At 37.7% G+C, this 23951-nt stretch overlaps 1 protein-coding gene across 1 annotated transcript; it reads right to left on the bottom strand.

Annotated features, from left to right (window-relative positions):
- Window positions 1–374: 374 nt before the first annotated feature.
- Window positions 375–23586, bottom strand: LOC145990285 (uncharacterized). Its single transcript, XM_083125975.1, has 6 exons — window positions 23531–23586; window positions 10588–10688; window positions 8864–8918; window positions 4551–4609; window positions 2014–2170; window positions 375–473 (listed from the first exon to the last, which is right to left on the bottom strand). The coding sequence occupies exons 1-6, from the start codon at window positions 23538–23540 to the stop codon at window positions 421–423; spliced, it is 435 nt and encodes a 144-aa protein (XP_082982101.1). The 5' UTR covers window positions 23541–23586; the 3' UTR covers window positions 375–420.
- Between the last annotated feature and the right edge of the window lie 365 nt (window positions 23587–23951).

The raw sequence follows: 23951 nt of genomic DNA, 5'->3' as shown, positions 1-23951 counted from the left end.
TGCTCTGTTTATTATCGATCGCTTTGTTGTGTTTCTGATGACATTTACAAATCTTAACCACCCTCTTAACGTATTTCTTAAGCGGTTTCATTAATCCGTTCTATTCATATATAGGCTCGTCCATCCAGCGCATGCGCACTTGTACCGAAGGACACGAATAAGGCAGTCAGACTCTAATGTCTGTATGTAAATGTAGGCTTTGGTGCAAATTTGAGTGAACAAAAGGGACATACACAGAATGACATGGAAGGAGTGCTTTCTCGTCCAGACAATTAAAGTTAATTTTGTGTAATGAGAACCAAGGCATGCTAGATGGCTGTTTATGGGATACAAAAAAAATATAGAAAAACTCCAAATGAAATTAAAGACGTATGGCAGGACGAAACAATGATGGATTTATTGGTCAGATGGTATTCCGCGTTACAATGATCTAAAATACGTGGCGACCAACATCATGGCCAGAATCAGGAAACCTGGAAATAGATAAGAAGTCATAAGTTTAGAAAGATCGTCTGCATACTGGGTCAACAGCAAGGACAACGAGAATCGAAGGTAAGAGCTCTGACCAACCGCACAAGTCAATAGCCATTGGCTTAATTTGAATAGCCACTATAGGCTGATGACTGGTGAATTGCTTCAAACGTGTAGTGAATATTCTAAACTAAAGCAATGACCGTTGACCAGAGTTTATACGTGTTCAATTAAAGTTTTGTCTGCAAGAAACCCACAGGATCGAAAGATTTCAATTATCAATTAAAGCCCCTTGGAATGGATTATTAGCGACTAGCCGGAAGGTTTCAGCAACAAAAATCGGTAGATGACTTGCCAGGTTTAGTTAACACTACCTGAAAAAAAAAAATGGTGGTTCAAGACGGCAACGTTCCAACCAGGTGACGTCTGCAAGATGCCCTTTGCACTACGAAAGAGCGACGTTCATAACAAACTTGGGTGATTTCTATCTGTCGTAGTGATGTCCTTAACCATTTCATGATGAAATTCTCTATTCTGGTCTAGTAGCATACAGAAAGTGAACAAAATATTAGTTCAGTGACGCATTTCATTCAAACTACTGGGTGATGTTTGGGCCAACGTGTAACTTATATGTATATAAAAGGGTAAATAAAGAACTAAAGGCAATTTTGTGTTTTAGCAGGAATAAACGACGACTGGGTGTGTCTGACGTAACCACGTGTTTACTTAGAGTGACGTGCCCCACTGCCCCACTGTCGAGTGTCGCGGAGCAAAAAGGTCACGCGTATGGACGCACCAACGAGGAACAGCGCGCCGTAGTGCGCTTTCTGTGGTCGGAGCGAGTCAAACCGGCATTCACCTTCGGTTGTTAGCTTTGCGTTGCTTCCCCATCCTCCATACAGCCCTGATCTGGTGCCATCGGATTACCACATCTTCGGCCCTTTGAAGGAGGTGCTCCGTAGTCTTCGGTTCAAGTCAGATGACGAGTTCCAGCAGGCGGTGCAGACGTGGCTTCGTGAGTAACAAAAAAACCTTCTTCACGGACGGGATACAGAAGCTTATTGCACGATACCAAAAGTGCATTGCCGTGCAGGGGGCATATGTGGGAAAGTGATATGTGTAGTCGTTCATCTTGTGTGGAAATAAATATGTTATGTGAAAATTGCCTTTACTTTTTGATTTACCCTCGTGTATATGTGTGTATATATATATATATATATATATATATATATATATATATATATATATATATATATATAACAATTGTGCTCTTAGCTCTCTGCACTCTATCTGCAAACGTTAAGTAAACGGACTCGCAGTAGTACATAAAGTCAGATTTCAACTGATGTAGTTCGACGTCTCTTGGCTAATTGGCAGAGGGGGTCACTGACACTCTTGTATCACATACTTGTGCAAATTTTATGAGAATATTCAGTAGTATGATTCATGTACTTAGCCGAAATGAAGCGTTGTAATCCTTGCAATCATCTATCTCCAAGTAAGCAATTTAAAAGCGCACAGTGAATTCACAACAGTACTTGCCTTCAACACCTAGAGTCACAATCATGGCCACCCGATCTTCTTTCGTGTTCATCATGTTGGCGATGCACATTGCGAGGAACATCACGCAGAAGAACAAGCACTCGAGGGCGAAGAGGCCCGTCACCACCAGCCACGGCAGAAGAAGCACTTTGCTCTCCTGCGAATAGAGGACGATTCTACACAGATTCCACTAAAAAGCATCAGATCAGCTCCACCAACATTACAAGATGACAGCACTTGTCCAAAAGTTCAAAGATAGCCATTGAAACAACCGAAATGTGAACCTAATGGGAATCGAACCATATATTTTTTTGGTTGCAAGGCGTCAGGGTTAACCACTAGATCGAGGTAGCTGAATCGAACATTTTGCCTACATAATTCAAATTCGTCTTCGTGCTATGTTGCTCCTACATACCCTATTAACATCCAGCACGTCCCTGCGGTCTTTGATGGTACACATTTTTGAGGTCCTATCCAAGGCTGTAGTCAAGGGCGGTATTAGAATATACCTTCTGTCATAGTGAGCTTATTATGGTTGCCGGCTTTACGTAATCCGGAACATATTGTCGAAAATGCTGCAATTATTAAACTATGCGTTTCAAATCTTTTATTTAAATAATATTGTAATATGCTTCCATCATCATCAGTAGGGCCCAGGATTTATGTTATAATATATTTTTTATTTGGCATCAGATCGAATACTGGGATGAGATCTGTACATATCTGATGAAAATCAACCCAAATAGACGAACTTGATGAGGCATATTTTGACATATTTGACCAATTTCACGTTTATACATAATTTTTATAATATTCTTCGTATAGCGCAACTGATAGTTGATACAGTAAAACCTCGTTAATACGGACCCCGATAAGTTGGACTTCGCTTAATCCGGACAGGCAAAAGCCAAAAGGAAAACAAAAAGCAGAATGCAAGGTTTTAAATGTAACTAGAAGTCAGCAAGATAACTTCCCAAAGAAAAGGCAGTCAACCACTGATGAAATTCTGTTTCCCGCAGACTTTGTACTGTACTGTATAGTGTATTTAGGACTGTGCCCTTTAAATACAGCATAATAAACGTGTTTTGTTGCTATAAACGGAGTTTTAGTACACATTCTACTGTTCTATTAGGTTATTTAAGTTAATCCGGACTTTCGTTAAAGCGGTGAACTTATGCCCCCACCCCAATTAGTCCGGATTAATGAGGTTTTACTGTATTATCGATGGCAGGATAAGGAAATTACGAAAGAAGAAATTAAATGCTGATGCCTTTCTTACTAACTAGTACAGAATAATACAGAGTAATACCCTCTTTTTCTAATCCTGCCGTGCCAACATTATTGAGGGAAAATGTTCTCTTTCATTGTTGTGCAGGCATGCTAATAATCGGGCACTCATTTCTTTCTTTCTTGCAAGTTGTGTGAAACCGGCCAAGGATAATTGAAGAGATCTTCAGTGTTGGAGTATTTAGGCACGGCGAAATAACAAAATCTGCCTCAAAAAGCTGTGTTTGGGTATTGACTGCCTCGATTTACTAGAGCTGTAGCGAGCTGCGAACCCTTAAAGTGTAAATCTGGCATAATACGTAGTAAATTAAACTTAGGGTAATTCCAGTGAACCTCACTATATTTTTAGTATTTTCTCACTACATTTTTCGGTTAAAGGGATTCCGACTTAATTTAAAACGCCGCCCTCACCATAGTCGATCTTTCCTGGAAGATACTGACATCACGTGTAATGATTATGAGAAATTAGAAAGTACTGTTCTGCATATTTTTGGCTTTACTGGGAATATTTTTGTCTTTTTCTGACATATTTTTATTTTTCATGGCATATTTTTCAATTTTTTAACATAATTACATACATATTTTACAGTTTTATAGAACATAAATCTCTGGAACTAATAATAAGTATTGTACCATTTTGGTATATTTAAATGCTTTCACCCACATACTCGTATTTAATGAAAACATAATCCACAGTCTCCACACAGCGTTTCATGAAACTTAGCCAATACCCTCTGAAAAAATATGGGATTACAGCACTGATGGTACCAATGAATCAGACAAAGGCTCGATGGAAATTCTTGACAGTAAATTGCACCAGGCTTTCTACCTGAGTGATTAGGTAAACCAAGGGTTCTAGGTTTTAATCCTGGTAAGACATGTATGTCTGTTTATTCCATGTATTTCATCTGTTCATAATTTATCCTCAACGTCGCGAATAACTCAAAGCAGCCTAATATAGCCAAAAGAGAATTTGAGAGCAAGGTGTAACATTTGCACTTTTAAAGTTAATATTCAAGGAAATCTAAGTGAAAGCAATCTTCGTTCGGCTGTAGAGCTTGTTGCCTACATGTTCAGGATTGGAGACCCACCTCGATCATGACTGTATTCTTATAAATACCTCTTCTTCAATTCCATTTGACCATCTTTCATCCTGACAATTGCGATTACCCTCAAGATGTAGAGAGGAGACTTAAAATTAGAAGAAGCACAACACGGAAACTTCCTTCAATAAATAAGATAAAACTCACCATGTACGATGCTAAAAACAGAAGGACGTTCGTGACTAAGTGAAAATCTTTCACGAAATCTGAAAATAAGGATGATTGAACTATGTATTAATTTTCCACGCATCTCAAAGTAAATATACTCGCTTATAAGGCTAATGGTGACTGAGGTGTAGATCCCCACATTGGAACCAGATAAAGTTCATCTACTCGGAGCCCTTTGGAGACTGTTCGAAGCAACAGATTGCGCCAAACTGATATAGAGGCTATGGAGATCATCGGGAAGCAAATGCTGAAGAAAAAAATAGTTAAAATTTTCACCACCAGGTGAAAAAGTAGCGTTTATAATTAAATTGCCCCTACCAATAGCATTCTGGAGCCCGTTTGAAGCAATGGATTGCAGTGAAACTTGGTATAGAGGCTATGGGACCATGGGGAAACGAACGCTGAAGAAAAATAGTTCATATTGTCTCCACTAGGTGTAAATGTAGCGCTTAGAATCAAATTCCCCCTACCCAGAGCACTCTGGAGTCCGTTTGAAGCAGTGGATTGCAGTGAAACTTTGTATAAAGGGTATGGATATCATCGGGAAGCAAATGCTGAAGAAAATAATAGTTAAAATGTTCACCACCAGGTGCAAAAGTGGCGTTTAGAATTAAATTCCGCCTACCAAGAGCATTCTGGAGCCCGTTTGAAGCAATGGATTGCAGTGAAACTTGGTACAGAGGCTATGAAGACCACGGGGAATACTGAAGAAAAGTAATTCAAATTTTCACCACCAGGTGCAAATGTGGCTCTGAAGTAACAACAACCAGGAATTTGAGTTTATGTCGGTACAGCAGTGTTCAACATGATGACTGTCAACGTGAATGACCCTTTGGAAGCGTAAGACAGTGTGATCAATGGTCGCACGAAGCATTTCGCGGTGTGTTGTTCGTTGTACACTACATTTCAGTGTCACGTTTCAATCTGCTGGTGAAAATTGAAATTAATTTATTTTTCGTCAGTATCCGCTTCTCTATTGTCCCCATATCCTGTATATCAAATGTCGGCACAATCCTTTGCAGGCTCCACAGGTCTGTTTGTAAAAAGATCAAGGGGCAATACAAGATTGAAAGTTATTTTTCAGGTTAGGGTCAATATTGTAGGATTTTTTTATGATTGTATACATGGTACTGACTGTCGCTCATTTAGACAGTCTCTCTGACCACGAAATATTTGGAGACGCTTCGGTTTCCGGTGAACTCTAACATTCTTGGGATCTACTGGACGAGCTGATGGCTGTATATTTCTTGCAAGTGATGTTAGAAGAGGAATCATGACACTCCTCCCTTTGTCCAGCAATCTTTAGAAAAGAACTGAGCAACTGAAAAATGACTGCTTAAAAAATAGATATAATTCCCCTTCTTATGGTGACATTATCCTCTTGCGAAATACCGAGTAACACCACAGTTTCTTGCACGCAATTCATGGGATCAATATAATGCTATGCATGCTCTATGCTCTCAATCTAATCATCCAAGTGGTCATTTACTTCTATCTGTTTTATTCCAATTACCACTCGTTCCTATTTTGCATTTCAGTATGCTTTATATAATTTTATTACATTCACTTTCACATTATATACATCTATGTATTCTTACCACGAACCAAACTCGGAACCACTCCCATTTATAGCATTTTTCTTTAAAACACTGTGCTCCAGAAATACTAGTTAAAATTACTGAATGCCACTAGTCACACCTGTGGTTACACCCTCCCCTCACAGACAGGAATAGACAAATGTAATAATAATTCAGCCTTCAGCCTATTTTTCTCAATAGCCGTCTTTTTTCTTGCAAATTCGGGCTAAGAAAGCTATGAAATGTGATCTTAAAACATTTAATTAATTAATTAATTAATTAATACACGATTGGATTAAAAGTAATTAATTCTTGCGCAGGAGTGTCCTTCATAAAGAATGCTCAACTGGTAACAGCATGAATAGCTATGCAATACATTCTCATATATGGCTGACTACCATATCGTTGCAGATTTTAAAATTCGACTAGCAACAGTACAGACATTTATAATGTCATGTTTATTATTCTGATTTAATGATACATATGGCACAGAAAACACAAAAAACATTAAAAAGGAACACTGTACTAGTTATCTTTTTTAAAAAAGAAATGAATTTTCGTAAGTGAACTCGAAATATTAAAAATGAATTTAAAAATGCAGACGCCAGTTCAAAATTTTCTGGTCCCATGGTGACGGGGTGCCCTATATTTTTGTGCCTCTACCCGCAGGTACCCATTTTATTAAAGGATGTGGGACCCCAGGGCCGCTCAAGGAAGGGGTTTTGGTGTAAAATTCCCACTGGAATTCACCCAGTCCCTATTATGATATCCAATCATAAACCAGAAATCAACAATAGAGGACTAAAAGTGGTAAACGTTGTAAGTGCCAAAAGCGAAAGTGTTGGGAAATCGCATCGTTCAGCACATCAGCCCCTAGGAACGTTCACACTACTGACCTCTTTACACGCCCTTTGAACTATTTAGAGGGCTACCAGCCACATTTCACGTTTACCACATTATAAAGCATGGCTCATGTCACAGTTTAAGGTGGAAAACTGTGTTTGAATTATTGTGGCACTTACATCGTTTACCAATTTTAGTCTTCAATACGTAAGGCAATCGCCTTTGTATAATCGTTTATCGCATTGCGCTGCGATATCAAAGGCTTGAATTCCAGATACATCCTGATTCCCTCCTCTGCTTGGTCACTTCTTACTTTGTCCTCATTGTCACAAGTAAGCAAGAACGCGACGAAAAATAACGAAAATAAATAATTTCAACTCAAGCCGTGCAATTCGACTGTAGTATCCTGAGCCATCTGCAACCCAACCAACACGGTTGCGGATGGCGGAACGCGTGGTGACTGTCACGATCTCTAGCGGAAAGGCTTGAATTTGAATTACATAAATCGTTTTGCTTCGATGGCCCACGCCGGGGATTATTCTCCGGTTCGACGGTACAGTTCATTATAAGCTCCGTAAGTGTTCAGGCCCTGACAAAGTGAAGAAATAAAATCAGAGATTATCTTTCCCATGAACCATGAACGCAGACGATGTGCTATTTCCAGAGATTGAGGTCATATAAACTGCACATTGTTATCCCGTAAATTCTTGGAGGTGTTTGTATTACCTCTTATTACCGTTTTCAAAAATGAAACAAACCTTATAATTATAATGTGTAGAGAAAATATACAGTGCCTTTAAATTAAGCATAAATTGCAGTTAATGTATTTCCAGGCGTATAAGACAAACTTTTATACTTTAAAAATAACAGTAAAACATCGTTGATCTGGGCCCCGAAAAGCCGGACTTTGCTTTATCCGCACAGTCAAAAAAAATGCAAGGATTTAAATGTGGCTAAAAGTCAACAAGAGAACTTCCCAAAGAAAAGGCAGTTAACCACTGATGAAATTCTCTTTCCCGCAGACTTTGTACTGTGCTGTATTGTGTATTTAGGCTTATTCCCTTTAAATACGCCCTAATAAACATGTATTGTTGCTGTAAACGGAGTTTTAATGCACTTTCTACTGTTCCTTTAGGTTATTTCAGTTAATCCGGACTTTCGTTAAACCGCTCAACTTATCCTCCCCATTAGTCCGGATTAACGAGATTTTACTGTACTCAGTTTTTGATTACATGCATTTCTGGAAATTTTCTCTGTTCTTAGTTAGACGATTTCCTTGCGGTGTGTGACTAAGAAGATTAAAATGTATTCTTTCCTAGCTAGATTAGATACGTTATTTGTTGAAAGAAGACCTTCATATTTGAACGATAAAGATTTTCCTAAAAAATGTGTACGAAAAAGGGTCTTATACGCCGGCAAATACGGTAGTAATAATAAATAATAATAATAATAATAACCCGTGGCGCAAGAGCCCAATGGTGGGACGAGCCTACCTACCGACAACCGGCCTCACTCCCACCTGATCTTACTCACTCAGCCGAGGTTGGAGATCATACATAAATATATCATAAATATGATAAATATAAATAATAAATATGAAGCTAAAATAGATTGAAATAAATATTATTTATCAAAATTCTTGACCTGTCTCACTTTACGCTTCCTAAAAGCACACCAAAAGATCTATGGTTATAAATTTTAAGCATTATACTACAGAAGTTGGCTTGAGGCATGTGTTAAAGACATTTACTAGAAGATCAGCTGAGGCAGGCATCTACCCTCACAAGTTTGAAATCTAAGCTTGCGTTATGGTGAAAAATACTTCCACATCTTATAATAACAACAACAACAATAATTAAACATAGTACGTACCAAAGGTTGCGTAGTGTTGGTCGATCCGATATATGCGAAGAGTACCAGTAACCACCTGTTGAAGGAATTAACAAACTTCCTGTATTCCTCGTTTCTTCTATTTCAAATAAGCTATAGTTACATAGAGAATTCTTGGAAAACGTACTCAATAAAAAGTTCCATCTTGAAAAATTTCCTGTGTGCCTACCACTTTAGGTTTATGAAATTCCTAAAAGTTACCATAAAAAATGTGTTCCTTTGAATAATACGTAACGTCATTCTAGTACAGTTTTGCCCCCCTTGCCCCTACTTCCGAACGTCCATGATACCTCATGCCTTATGAATCAGTAAATAAGTGGAACGTTTTGCATTTTTTGATGACATTGCATCACATTGTACTGACAATTAAATTAGTAGGATTTTCAATCTATTTATATTGATTTATTTTTCAAAAATCTTGGAAACTAGAGCTAGTTGACAATTGTCATTGTCAGATTCATATTCAGCACCCTCAAATTATTAAAATTCTGGTAGTTTGGTTTCAGAAACATTTTGGCTGTTGACCAGTGTTATTTGATGGAAACTAATTCTAAAAATCCTGCAAATTTTGTTAAGAAATTATATGTTTAAACCTTACTGTAAATGAAAGCAGAATCAGGTTGTTAACTTTAGATTACACTTATGTGTATTTCATTCTGCTTTCCTACCAATATGTATTGGAAGATTTGACTAATAGGGAATGTAAAAATAAAAGTTGCGAATAGTTACTGATGGAAAAACTCATTCAACTCTTTAGTCATTGATTACTGTGATACAACAACACAAATGATTGGAAAGAAACCAAAATTGTTTTGACTGGGGATTGTATATCAGTTATTCCATATTTTTCTTTAAAATATTTAAATCACATTAGCTAGCTAAAACAATTAAATATATCCTCCATTGCATTTCCTCACTGACTACTTCGTTTTCAGGCACAAATAACTATATAACCTTTTAATCACATACCAAGCTTCAGATTTTTCTCGATTGAAAAGATAGTTTGTGGACTTTTTATTAGACGGGAATCAGGTTTTCCAATTTTTGTAATCTCCTTTTTTGGCTATTTTAATTGTTACTATCTCAATTTAATAAACGTAGCACGAGTAAGGAGATAAGTTGATGGCCGTTAAAAAGTGTGAATTTGTCAAAGAAATGTGCTGTAACGTTGCGGTTTAAATTGTCACTTTGCAAAACTACAAATATGGAAAGATGTGGGGTACCGTTTTTCTGTATAGAATTCAACTGTTTATAACATAAATCTCTGGAATATGGAAACATTTTTCAAAAAGCGTAATTTTGCACATGGTTTCATAGATACTAAAATGTTCAGTTAAAACGGAAAGAGGACTCTTTTCAAGGTAAATTTGCATGTGAAATGAAGGGAAATTGTAATTGAATGGGTCAATATAGATTGATTTATGCACAAAACTTTTTAAAGGTTAACGGATAGCTGGATTAAAAGTCCAATTGATTTAAAATCTGCAAGGTAGTGAATCTGTTTTAACATGAAATGACAATTGGCATCAAGAGCACAATCCACTTGGGGGCAAAGGCATTTAAGGCTGTCAGCACTGTCGAGAACCTGAAAGGAGTTTCTAATAACTAGATTTGCATTTGTAAATGGGAATAAGTTATTAAACATAGTGGAATCTTTTCTTTATCCGAGGCTAATCAATATATTATTTTTTAAAGAATCGACTCACTGTGCACAGGAGAGCGACCAACATCGTTCCTCTGCGGAGGTTGTTTCTGGTCAATCCCAGGCGCTGCATGGTTGCTGAATGTGACTTGAAGAAGATCCACACTGAAACGAGATGAAGCAGAGAAGTCACATTTGAGGTCACACGAAAGCAATAATAGTGGAGAATATTGTTTTCACACTTCATAATTTGAAGTCGTGAGATAACGTTTTGAAAATATGTATGGAAAACGATTTTAAAACAAACAATCAAATTTTCTTCAAGCATTCATAAATACTTCGTATGCACACACACACAACTCACACATATGTATATATATAATTAATAGATACATCTTTATTCATACATTTATATAATATGTGTTGTGTTGACCCATATATTCAACGCGCACACACACTACTAGCACAACTTCTTAGTTAAATATGTAATTACATGCTAAAAGAAGAAAACTATTATTGAAAATTCTATGTATTATTATTACGGACTATAATCATTGTAGCTGGGCCCTGTGGTTAGCACATGGCGCTGCGACGCCAAGGGTCCCGGGTTCGAATCCCGCTCGGGCTTGGTTGTTTGGGAATGTCCATTCATGAATTTCATCATTTCATCACTAATCCCCATCTTCGAAAATTAGCCAAGAGGCACAAAACGCGAAGTAAAATAAACTAAGATCAATCAATCAATCAATATAATCATTGTAAGTATATTTTTGAACACATGCACATAAACGTTCCTTGTTAAACGTTGGTACGTTTATATGTACTTCCATCAAACCTTCGTAAAGGGAAAATGCCGAAGTAAGAAAACTTGATCTTTATGTGTGTATGTAATAATCTTATACTTAGATTTTTCTTTCTAATCACAAAACCGTTTTAGTTCACTTCTATCTTATTACGTATTATTGTAAGTAAATTATTTTTAATAGCGTTCTGATTTTTGCATGAAAGAAATGTGCGATTACTCAAAATGTATGTATTTTTATCAGCTGTTTGAAATTTGGTGGACAGTTACTTGAGAAGACAGGAGAAATATTCAAAAAAGATATTCGAAGTTCCGTCCCGCCCAGTGCATTGTGTATGTTGTTTTTCCTACTTCATCTTTCATCACATTCATCGTTATTGTTACAATTGAACGGAAGATAAACAAAAACGAATAGTTTAGGCAAGATACAAAACTCCAACTGCAGTGCAGTTTGGAAACAAGTTAATATTTAAAAAAAAGAGGAAAACTTCGTTGAAGGAACTGCTTTGTTATGTGTATCAAGTTTAGGACCATTTGTTGTAAAACATAGGGAAGGACCAATATGAAACGCACAACGATAACCGATGGTTACATTAACAAGAAGCAAGTTGCGACCACGAACAATGACGCAATTGTTAATTTTCGTATAGAGTTTTATTATAGTAGTGGATCTGAAAATGAAACGAAGCACCATTGTCATTCAAAGGCAATTCATATTTCTTCCTTCTTCCATATGCGCATGTAGATGTACCTTAACATAGAGGAAGCACGATCTGTGTAAAACAATGTTGAGTTTTGAAAAATTGCCTCACGCACGTTTTCTTTATTGTGTGTACAAGCGTACAACCTCATGAGTGACAACAGATGGTGAAGGGAGATCACTGATGCCATGGAAAAATTGTTTATTTATTCATACCTACTATAATTGTATCTTCCTAACACCCTTTTATTGTAGATCGTTGCTGGATTGTCGTATTGCTTTCCACTGTCTTTAGATGTATTTTTTCGTTTGTTTTTCTCCTATCGTGTTCATAGCTTCGTTTACTATCGTGTCCCTTCTATCCTCTATCTCATTTCTCACTTACTCTGTCCCTAGCTTCTTTATATCCTTTCTCTGTCTTGCTTATTTATTTATCTCTTTCTCTCTCTTGCACTCTCCCTCTTTTCCTGTTTCATTATATATTTCTCCTTCTCTCTTTTTCCTTCATCTTACTATATCTTTCTCTGTCTCTCTTATTTACTCTCTTTCTTTCTCACTATTATTTCCTTCTTTTCCTTTTTCCATTTGTTTCTTTCATTTATTACTATTTTCTTTCTTTGTTTGTTTCTCTCTCTCGCTTTCTTTTATTTATTTATTTATTTCTCTCTATCTCTATTTCATTTATTTCTCTTCTTACCCTATCTATCGCTTTCGTCTTTCCTTCACTCTCTTTCTCTCAGTCTGTTTCACTCTTCTATTTATCTTCTCTCTCTCTTGAAACTCGCACCGGTTTCGCGTGTATATTGCACGACGTCAAAGATTTTCGATATGTGTTCGTGTCATAATTTTTTTTATTTTGATCTCTAACAGTTCTAAAACAGAAAATATTCTGGGGACTCATGTGTCCTGAAATTGGGAATCACCACCACCTGTGAATTCAATTCTGGGTGGAGGGATCCTCCTCAAATTACAAGCGGAAGTGTTTCCGGACAATAGTAACGGACCAAAGCGAAGGGCATGACCGTCATCTGGCGGCCAAATTCATAAGTTAGTGGATGATGTGCGTGCAAAATAAAACTTAATCGTCCAATGTGTTTATAATAGCCATACGCTTCATGCACCACCCCACACCCAAATTCACTAAATCTCGACATTCTCTTCATGGCTTCCCCGGCAGCGTGGTTGTAACGTTGTCATCTTGTTATCAAAGGGTCCAGGGTTAGATACCCGGCTGAGGCACATAGTGGTTCGTATCCCCTCCAAACAGCAGGTCGAGCCCGATTTATGCACGACTTAAAACAAAAACTGAAACTAGACATTCTCTTTGAATATAAGTCTCACACGTGGTTTTGTACGGGTTGTTATACATTCCAGCATCACATTTCTATCTACGTAAGGGACATAGCATGTAATACGCCAAATTATATATGTTTATGGGTCATTTTTTACCCCTACCCTTTCCCCACATCAACCTGTCCCAAACACTTCCGAATCCTGTACGCAGCTGTGTAAGAAATAGCCACACATCGCAACGTGGAAGAAAAGTTGGCAATGAACTCTCGTCTACTTACAGGAATTTTGAAATATCTCCAAAATAAAATTTGTTTGATTTCTGCTGCTCCGATATCCTTGAGTACTGGCAATAATGTTGTAACTCCATTGTTATCTCTTTTGTTCATCCATCTAAACATTGTTTAGATTAACCTGACTACGGGGCAGAAATAAGTTCTTGACTTTCCTCTGTCCCCGTTCCATTTAAGTTCGAATTCTTTTCGAATCTATCCATGCTCTTTTGCCCACAAATGGTCAATAAACTCACTCACTCACTCTCACTTTTGTCTCTCTCCTATCTCTTTCTTCTTCTCTATCATATGCGTCGATTAGGGGGGCTAGACCCTCTTAAATACCTCAAAGAGAGGAAACTACCTTCTTGCCCCCTCTCCCTAATATTCAATATTCTCATTTCACAACAAGAATACCATGAAAGGTAGTTATAGAGTACATATCGTGACAAAGTTATGCCCCTAAATCATTTTGCATTTTCTACATTTTGCTTTTATTAGCATGTGATGCGTTAGTAAAGTCAGGACCTCAAACTCTTATGTGTATGACAAAAAAGTTGCTAGTTTTAGTCATAATAGATACAAAAATAAAACATGAGGACTGAAGAAGTGCTATAATGATGAATGAATTATTTATTTTACTTTGAGTTTCTACCACTTTTCACCAATTGCGAAGGTGAGTATGAACGGTGACAAGTTGAAGTAGATTAAGGGACAATCACAGGCACATATGGACGTTACAATTCCTACAGAGGGTAAAACTGGATGTAGGTCCAGAAGCCATAGCCTACCTTGTTTGCAGCAATGCAGTCCAGAGTGGAAGAGAAGTAAGAAGTGAGGTAGACATTTGGTTGTGCAGTACGGTTACACCCCCTAACCTTACAACAAAACACAAATAATTTCATGGCGATTTTACAGTTCGATAATTTGATACGCCTTGTCTATTTTGGTGATATGTAATATGTTATTTGTTTTCTGTTAATTTCACATTTGATTTATTTGTTAGTTTCAATACTGTTGTTTACACAAGAAAACTTTCAGTGGAAAAATTCACGCAATATCGGAAGCGGAAGTCATTTCCGGTTTATAAACTTTTGTAGAACTGTCCAATCTTTTATTGATTCCGTTGCGGGAACAACAGTGCGTGAAATGGAAAAAGTAAGTTGAGTTGCGTAAGATGATGTTTATTTTAGTGAAAAACACTGCTTTATAGGAAAAGCCGCAACTTTATTCAAATGTGATTGCGTTTGTGAATATTATTGTTATTTTGCAGTGATTGTTTAAAGGTAAAATGTGTTATTAAATTTGTAAAATAGCAAGAAGCTATTTTTTTTGTTCAAAACGTTTCGTCCTGAGAATGCTCATTGTAGCATAACATTAAGGTGAGTCTCATAACTCCGCCGCACAAGGAGATTGGGTAGCTACCGTGACGTAGTGATCCGTGATCCAGTGGCGAACACAAGAAAGGAACGTCACAGGTAAAATTGGCGACCAACGTGAAGGGCCCGATGATGTAAAAGGATAAATGTAACTGTAATATCGTGTGAAAAAACGTGTGTTTTGTGCAGTGTGAAGTCATGAGGAAATTGTCGAGCGTTACAAAGTCTGATAACACATAGATGTAGGTCATGTGATTGATTTTGCAGAGATATCAAGGTATGAGTAGGAAAATTTTGAGAAGCCAGAGCAAGAAGAAAATGGATAAATTGAGTTGTTGTGATGATAAAGATAAGCCCTTGGACGAAATATTTCAGTGCAGGAAATGCGAGGCGTATTTCCATTTAGGGTGTGCAAATTTGCCAATATCCAGAGAATTTCTTCCTGATGGTGACTTAGTTTGTAAAAATTGCAAATCGCATAGTGCTACTTTAAATATGGAGGTACTTTGTGGCTGGTTAAAGAGAATTGAAGAAGGAAGGAAAGAAGATCAGAATGAAATGATAAAGAGGTTTGAAGAAGGAAGGAAAGAAGATCAGAATGAAATGATAAAGAGGTTTGAGAAAATGGAAGAAGGAAGGCTAGAAGATAAGGATGAATTGAGGAAGATCATTGAAGAAGGAAGGAAAGAAGATCAGAATGAAATGATAAAGAGGTTTGAGAAAATGGAAGAAGGAAGGCTAGAAGATAAGAATGAATTGAGGAAGATCATTGAAGAAGGAAGGAAAGAAGATCAGAATGAAATGATAAAGAGGTTTGAGAAAATGGAAGAAGGAAGGCTAGAAGATAAGAATGAATTGAGGAAGATGATAGAAGAAGGACGGAAAGAGGATAAAAAGGAACTGATGAAGATTATTGAAGACGGAAGAAACGAAACTAAAGTAGCTTTCAGGAACTTAGAGGAGGTATTTAGGAATGATAAGGAGGAAATGATGACGAGAATGAAAGCAGACCGAGAAGAATTGATGAAGAAGATTGAGGATGAGCGGAAAGATGATAAAAATGAAATGATGAAAGTAATAGAAGACAGAAGACAAGAAAACAAAGAAGAATTGGAAGCTGTGCGATGTGATTTGTTAAAACAAATTGATGAAGGGAGAGATGCTCTAAATAAGATAGAAGAAGTCTGGGAAGTAGACAGACGAAAAGTAATGAATGAATTGGACACCGTAAGGGCAAGGATAGAATCCGTCGTGGATCAGCAAAGTACTTCAAGGAATTTGTGTATGCAGGACAGTGAGAAGATGAATAAGGAAATTAACCAGAAGTTCTATTTTATGGAGGAATTCCTTTTAGGGAAGTTGGAGAGATTACATTTAGAATCTGTGCAAGGATATCCAGGAATGACTGCTGGAAATACTGGCAGATCTGTGGAAAATATTCGATGGGTGAGAGATGATAATGACCCTTTGATTTCCGGTATATCTTCAACAGAATCTGTATCTTCTGCTGAATTGTTGACTAAAAGGAACCGTAAGAGGAGGAGACGTATCCAAAGTACAAAAGGGATACCCAGAGAAGATATTGATAAATCTCTTGATGTCTCTCATAGTCCATCTCACACTGGACATTTTTTTAGAATGTCGGATATTAACTCTCTGAGCAAATTTACCGGAGAAATAAATTCCATATCAGCGGAGCGTTATTTGGAAGAACTGAAAACGTCCATGGACATAATGAAAATGCCTATGCACTATAGATTAAAGGTGCTTCCTTCTGTAATGAAAGGGAAAGCTAAAGCCTGGTTTATTGCCAACGAGAGAAGGTGGAAGTCTTTTGAACAGTTTTGTGCCGCGTTTAAAAAACAGTATGCCTCTGCAGAAGCGAAGCAGAGAGAGATCCAGATTTTAAGAAACAGAAGATATTCCAAATCCTCAGGTCTTTCTATGGAGGATTATTGTTGGGACGTCTACGGGTCATACTGTAACTTGGTTGAACGTGTGGACCAAACAGAAGTGTTAAGTTTAATTATTCATCAGCTCCCATACAGAATACGGCAGCTAGTATTAACAAGAGATCCTCGAAACATTGACCAGTTGACCAACTTCTTGGGGAAGTACGAAGCCTCAGAACAGATAGATGGGTGGAGAGGCGACGGAAATAAAGCAGAAGAAAGGAGACCTAACCAACCTCGAGTTCGCAGAGTACAGATGACAACTTCTACTAATAATCCTGCAGGATCCCGCAGCGCAGAGAGCGGAAATGGGAAAGAACCAATCACCAGAGAAGGACAGCGATTCCCGGGTGGAAGGTGGAAGAATAGAAACTGGACAAGTAACAGACTTTATAGAAGGACTACGCCGTACACAAATAGTTGGAGAAGAGATCAAAGAGCTCCAGAACGAAAAGAGTGTGCAATACAGACGGAAGAGCTACCTTCCAGTAATCTTAGAGTTACAGCGTCGCCATGGGAAATTAACTGCAATGAAGTTCTGGGTTTAGCCCAGCGCCCGTTGTAAGCGGTACTCTTACGCTTGCAATGAAGGGCATGCAAGTACAAGAAAGCGACGAAAGTGAAGACCCATTCCTAACAGAAGATCCGTTAGAAGTATTGTACTTGAATATCGAAGCCACTCCTCTAAATTATTTAAAAATTAGAAAGACGATAATGGAAGAAGATAGGGATAATGTGAAGAAACCTGAAATTTCAGTCGAGGTATTAGGATTCCAAATAAAATGCACTCTGGACACGGGTAGCGAATGTACCCTTATGAATTATAATATTTGGCTTCAAGTACGAGAGCGATTACCAGGTCTTAAATTGCAGAAGTGTCCAGGCGTAATATTAAAAGATTTTGCTGGAAAAGAAAGATCACGGATAGCTGGTTGCAGGCGAATAAATTTTGAAATTGGCGGTTTTATATTTGAAGATTTGGTATATGTGGTCAAGTGCTTAGAAGCTGACTTATTATTTGGTTATCCTTTCCTTCGAAGATACAAAGCCACTCTGGATGCAGGCGCAGAAAAATTGTATCTGATCAATGGCGGACACACAGTAGAGCAACATTTACTTCCTAACGCTGGAGATTCAGAGAAGGGCGAGTCGCGGGAGAAGACAGCCTTAATACAGTGTATGAAAGCGGAGGAAGAAGCTAACGCTGATGAGTGGACTGCAACAGAATCAGACATAAGAGATAAAGCCTTTGCTTCAGATGTTTTGAGAGTTGAGGAAAAGGAGCAGCTATTTAATTTATTGTTGAAATATAGAAGAATATTCGCCGACAAGCCAGGATTATCTAGGAATTCTATCTGCGAAATAAATATAACCAGTGAAGAACCTGTTTACTCCAATCCTTATCCTGTTCCGTTGTCCAAGAGGAAAAAGTTGGAAGGAGAATTATTGAAGTGGCAAGAGAAGAAAGAAATGTTTGATCTATGGAGAAAAAGAAGGAAGAAGAAGACAGTTCAGAAAACAAAAAGAAACCGCTTGTAAAACACTCTATCAAATAAGCTTGCACGTGAAGATGTGAAGTACATGTTATCAAATGTATATGACAATCTATCTTTTGGTTGCATTATGAAGGTTGAATAGTATATTCCATCATAGAAAGTAATCGTCGAGAGTCCTGCACATTCTTTAAAGAAAATGGATAAAGAAGAGTTTACAAAGCCATATAATTATTCAGATAATGCTTGGCTTGTGTACATGATTTGGATACAACTTGAATTTTATTTCCTGTAATGATTATTATTAAACCGAAAGAGGGCTGACGTTAGGTATAATTCCCAGAAGGATTAGAAGTTCACAATGTTGATAATTTAGTTCCAGGAGACCTATCTGAGAATGAATGGCGAAGTCGAAGGGAAAGGACAGCCATAGTTGAAAATGATAAAGGTCCAATAGGGAACAAATGTATAATTTTATGTGAGACTTCAATGTCAATAATTAAGTTTAAGCCCAGAACAATTTCAGAAGTTAAACGTTTGGAAGTACAAATGTTTAGGAAATGTATAGTTGAATGAAGAACAAGCTGTTAATGTTAAGAAGCTCTTAGAAGATGTGGAAAGGATGGTGAAAGAAAGAAAACAAGTTCTACACAAAGCAAGATAACAGATAGTTTGAAGATTTGTTTTTATGATTAAAAAATGTAGGATCATATGAATTTTCTTAGAGCGAGTTTGCATGAAGAGTGAAGAGTTCTGAAGTAAGTTCGAAGAAGTTTATTCTATAAAGAAAATTTCCTTCATGTACATTGCGTCAATTTTCTTTGTTTGTATGGGAGGAGAACTTGATACGCCTTGTCTATTTTGGTGATATGTAATATGTTATTTGTTTTCTGTTAATTTCACATTTGATTTATTTGTTAGTTTCAATACTGTTGTTTACACAAGAAAACTTTCAGTGGAAAAATTCACGCAATATCGGAAGCGGAAGTCATTTCCGGTTTATAAACTTTTGTAGAACTGTCCAATCTTTTATTGATTCCGTTGCGGGAACAACAGTGCGTGAAATGGAAAAAGTAAGTTGAGTTGCGTAAGATGATGTTTATTTTAGTGAAAAACACTGCTTTATAGGAAAAGCCGCAACTTTATTCAAATGTGATTGCGTTTGTGAATATTATTGTTATTTTGCAGTGATTGTTTAAAGGTAAAATGTGTTATTAAATTTGTAAAATAGCAAGAAGCTATTTTTTTTTGTTCAAAACGTTTCGTCCTGAGAATGCTCATTGTAGCATAACATTAAGGTGAGTCTCATAACTCCGCCGCACAAGGAGATTGGGTAGCTACCGTGACGTAGTGATCCGTGATCCAGTGGCGAACACAAGAAAGGAACGTCACAAATTGATTGATTGATTCTCTTGGTTTGTTTTACTTCGCATTTCCTCCATATTTGACTAATCGTGAAGATGAGGATGAATGATGATATGATGAAATTGATGAAGGGACACTCCGCTTACAGTTCAATATATCCAACTACATGTATTGTAATAAGCTAACTGCTCCACACCACGTTTGAAACTAAATGAAAAAATAAATACAGATTGCACAAGTTGCGCACCCGACAAACACCCCCTAGACGCGAGATCATGACACCACCTTTGCTAGCCGATCCCTGTGGCGGAGTGGTTAGCACATCGCGCTACGACGCTAGAGTTCCCGGGTTCAAATCCCGGCCTGGGCATGGGTGTTTGTGAGTGTTTATTCATCAATTTCATCATATCATCACTCATCCTCATCTTCGCAGATTAGCTAAAAGTGGCACAAAAAGCGAAGTAAAATAAATCATACCAACCATCTTTGCTAATATTTTTTCAAAATTCCTCCAAAAGAATCGAGTTTTCAACACAAACTACTTCTCATAAGAGCACACAAAGGAGTCAACATTTACAATACAAGATTTTAATAATATCAAGTCTGGTAATTGTAGATCATGTCATCTTGTTTCCACCAACATTGGATTTGAAATCCAAATCATTACTAGTAAAGTGAGATTATTCTCGTGATGTCTCTGGTTGTTTTGCATTGCTAGCTTGGCAGCGAGTCATAGCTACGGAAGCATGGCAAACTAGCCGCTGACGTCATCTCAATTCAGCACCTATCGCTCATGCTCTACCCTGTTCGTGGGCTCGCATTTTGCGAAAATAATATGATTCTAGGAGTAGTAAAATAAAAGAGGACACTTTTACCATCGATGACGACAATGCACTCTATTGAGAGCAACAATGAATGTGAGGGCAACAATCGAATGAACAATAAATTGAATGACCGTTATCACTCCGTCGCGGACTGTTTGCTGGAGGTGTTCAAGGAATCGACTGGAATTAACGTCGTGTGATTTCTGGTGCGTGCAGGGAAAAGCGGTCAGAAGTATCCCGAAGTAACGTTTACGCACCAGGCGTAGCGAATTACAAGGAAATTGTGAAAAAAATGTTACGACGGTCAGTGCAGATATTGGAGTGCACTCTCGAGGCAGTTGCACCTAATTCTTCTTAGCTATAAATCTCCTTCTTTTCACCTTAATGTGCTTTGAGTCCAACTATGAGATTAACATGAAGCTGTAAAGAATGTTATTCTCCTGGCATGGGCAAGTGACTTTGGTTTTTATGGCAAAAGTAAGCAGAGCTTAAAATATGCACCCTTTCATTACATTCCCGTTCGAGTTATTTTTTTTAATATTAGGAACTATGTTAGCTAGGAACCAAAATCGACTTTCTTCGGCAGAAAAAATGAGGGACAAGACAGAAGGGGTGGGAATATTTCCTGGGGGCAGTCATATTTAATATACCACTTAATACCACACGAAAATGCACATTTGGACTAATAGAGAATTTATTTACTTAGGTTTTCTTGTTTGTTGGGGGTTGACTAGGGCCGCCCGTCTCCTGCTTCTTCTGACTCAGTCACTGTTACTACGACATAATGGCTCTTAATATTTGTGTTTACGGTCGGCGGCAAAGATAAGAGAGGGAAATTGTCCACCTTTTCTCGACCATTTTAAATCTGCATTCTATGTTATTTAAAAAAATTGAATTGTGCTGATTCATATATAAACGTTGTCCAGTCCCAATTAATCTATCTGAGCATAAACTTTGACAAGACAAACAACTTTGAACAATATACAAAGACTTACTAGTAGGTCTAAAATCACTTCTTCGGCGAATCGGATAATCATACAGGGAGAATGGCCTCTCCGATAGCATAGTAGAAAATAGTTAGTTGTTAACTTCATTGTGTTTTCAAGTACACGCTAGAAAGAGTTTGTGTGTAATTGCTTCCAAAAGCTAATACTGTTCAAAAATAGGTTGTGTAGCTTTTCCCGACAAATAATTAGGCAAACTAGCGCACAGTTATGAAGTACTTTCATGTGTTAAAATGTACAGAGACGACAATGTAAAATACTCCTCCAAGAAATAAATTAACAAACGTATTCAATAACAATATTAATTTCATAATACATTTCTTAATATTTCATACAGTTATACATCTTTTTCTGACAAACATTTCACGCCCTCTTAACAATGCCGTTCATGAGCATGGCGTGATTTAATGGATAATATGAACACAAGTATTCCCTTTAACAGAATTATTCTAAGTTTTTAACGTTGATCTATGTCCAAAATAGTCACTACCCTTCATATACTTTACAGCATATACTTTTTTATTTGTAAACATATATTCACTTACGAATGTTTATTAATTAATTTATGTTTATATATATATATTGATGTAATACTTGGTGAAACTGTCAACATTAAAAGATTCATTCTTTCATTCCAGATTGATTTGAAGTAACCTTCCGTTGTGTGGAATGCACAAATTAGCACTGGAAAAGCACTGCACTCAGTCCGATGCGAGGAAAACTAGTAGAGATTGCGCAAGGACAACATGTCCAGTCGACAACGTAACATCAGTCCCGTCACAGTTCCAAGAGGGAAGCCAAACGTCCTTAATATGGAAGTTGCCCGTCTCAATCAATAGGATTGAAGTCCCCAGTTAATTGGCAACACTGATGTTGTACTTGTAGATAAGAGACATCATCTCAATGAGTCACCCACAGCAGCTCTTCGAAATTGTAGCACCTACATGTCAGGTATATCATTAAATATAATTATTCTTGAAAGTAGAAGCCAAATCATTTGCATTAGACTACTTGGCGCAAGCGGCACTGGACCTAACATGTACGTCCAGCAGTAGCAGCGAATGGGTTCCAAAACTGGGGGGAAGGTGCCAAAACTGAAGGGGGGGCAAATACAGTTTAGTATACCTTGATACATAAGGTTTAACATAGTGCGGGAGAAAAAGTGGCACACACACCTAATCGCCGCAAGTATGTACACATCAATATACAGTATGTGTTTGTATGTGTGTGTGTGCGGGCGCGCGCTTGAATGGTGGCTCGTTGGCCGAGCGTGTTAAATGGTCGACTTTCGATCTCGCCACCGAAGTTACCGGGTTCAAGCCCTGGTTGTTCTTTGTGAGCAGCCCTCCATCAATCGTCACTTATCCTTGTCACGATAATCCAAAAGTGGGAGAAATGTGATGTAAAATAACAAAAATACAACATACATATAAGTGTGTGTGTGTGTGTGTGTGTGTATGTATATATTTATGTATGTGTTATGTACGTATGCTAAAGACTTAGATGGCCAGACCATGTGGCACGAATGGGAGACTAAAGAAGAGTTTACATGATGGTAAGAGACCTGTAGGATGGAAGGCCAAAACGAAGATGGAGGGATAACGTTGAGATGGACCTAAAGGAAATCTGTAAAGATGGAAAAGATCGGATTGATCTCGTCCAGGATAGGGACAAATGGAAGGCTTGCGTTGTTGCAGCCTTAAACCTTCTGGTATAAGAAGGCTAGAGAGTTAGTTATGTACACAATACTAATTATAATGAAATATGTGACATTCTATTCAACTTGTGTTCTTTGCTTTTAATGTCCATGCCTCTGTAATGGGAGAAGATACGTTTTCTGTTGAAGTCAAATAAATAAATAACAGTTGCTGAATCAATGTTTAAAATGAAATAACACCGTCCGTCGTCCAAACTTTCCACAGATACGTTCTCTCATTCTCGAGCAAGTCTCGGTGATTGAATTCTAGTTCTCGGCCATATTGATGAGCGCTGCTCACAATCGCTGTAACCATGCCTACTCTTCCCTGGGAAATCCTGATGGACCATTGTTGACCCAAACCCTCGTATTGTATATGTAGAACTCTCACGATATTATTGACACTGGCATTGTTATATTGGTCGACAACAATACGCTGAGTGCCCAATGGAGGCAATGTGTAAATACTGTACTTAGGTTTAAATTCGCAAACACGCCGTTGAACAAGTACCGTGGCGTGTATTTTTAATCAGATCGGCCAGGTCAAAGCGAGGGTCCCCCCCTTTCATTCCAGGTCTTTTGAGGACTCCGCTGAATGGCCAATCCATTAGCCGGCTAAACCTAATTTCGGGAATAGTTCCTGAATGTAGT

Source organism: Lepisma saccharinum, chromosome 1 (genome assembly GCF_977018435.1).
Source record: "Lepisma saccharinum chromosome 1, izLepSacc3.1, whole genome shotgun sequence".
Lineage (NCBI taxonomy): Eukaryota > Metazoa > Arthropoda > Insecta > Zygentoma > Lepismatidae > Lepisma > Lepisma saccharinum.
The sequence above is the reverse complement of the archived record's forward strand: the minus strand, read 5'-3'. Positions and strand labels throughout refer to the sequence as shown.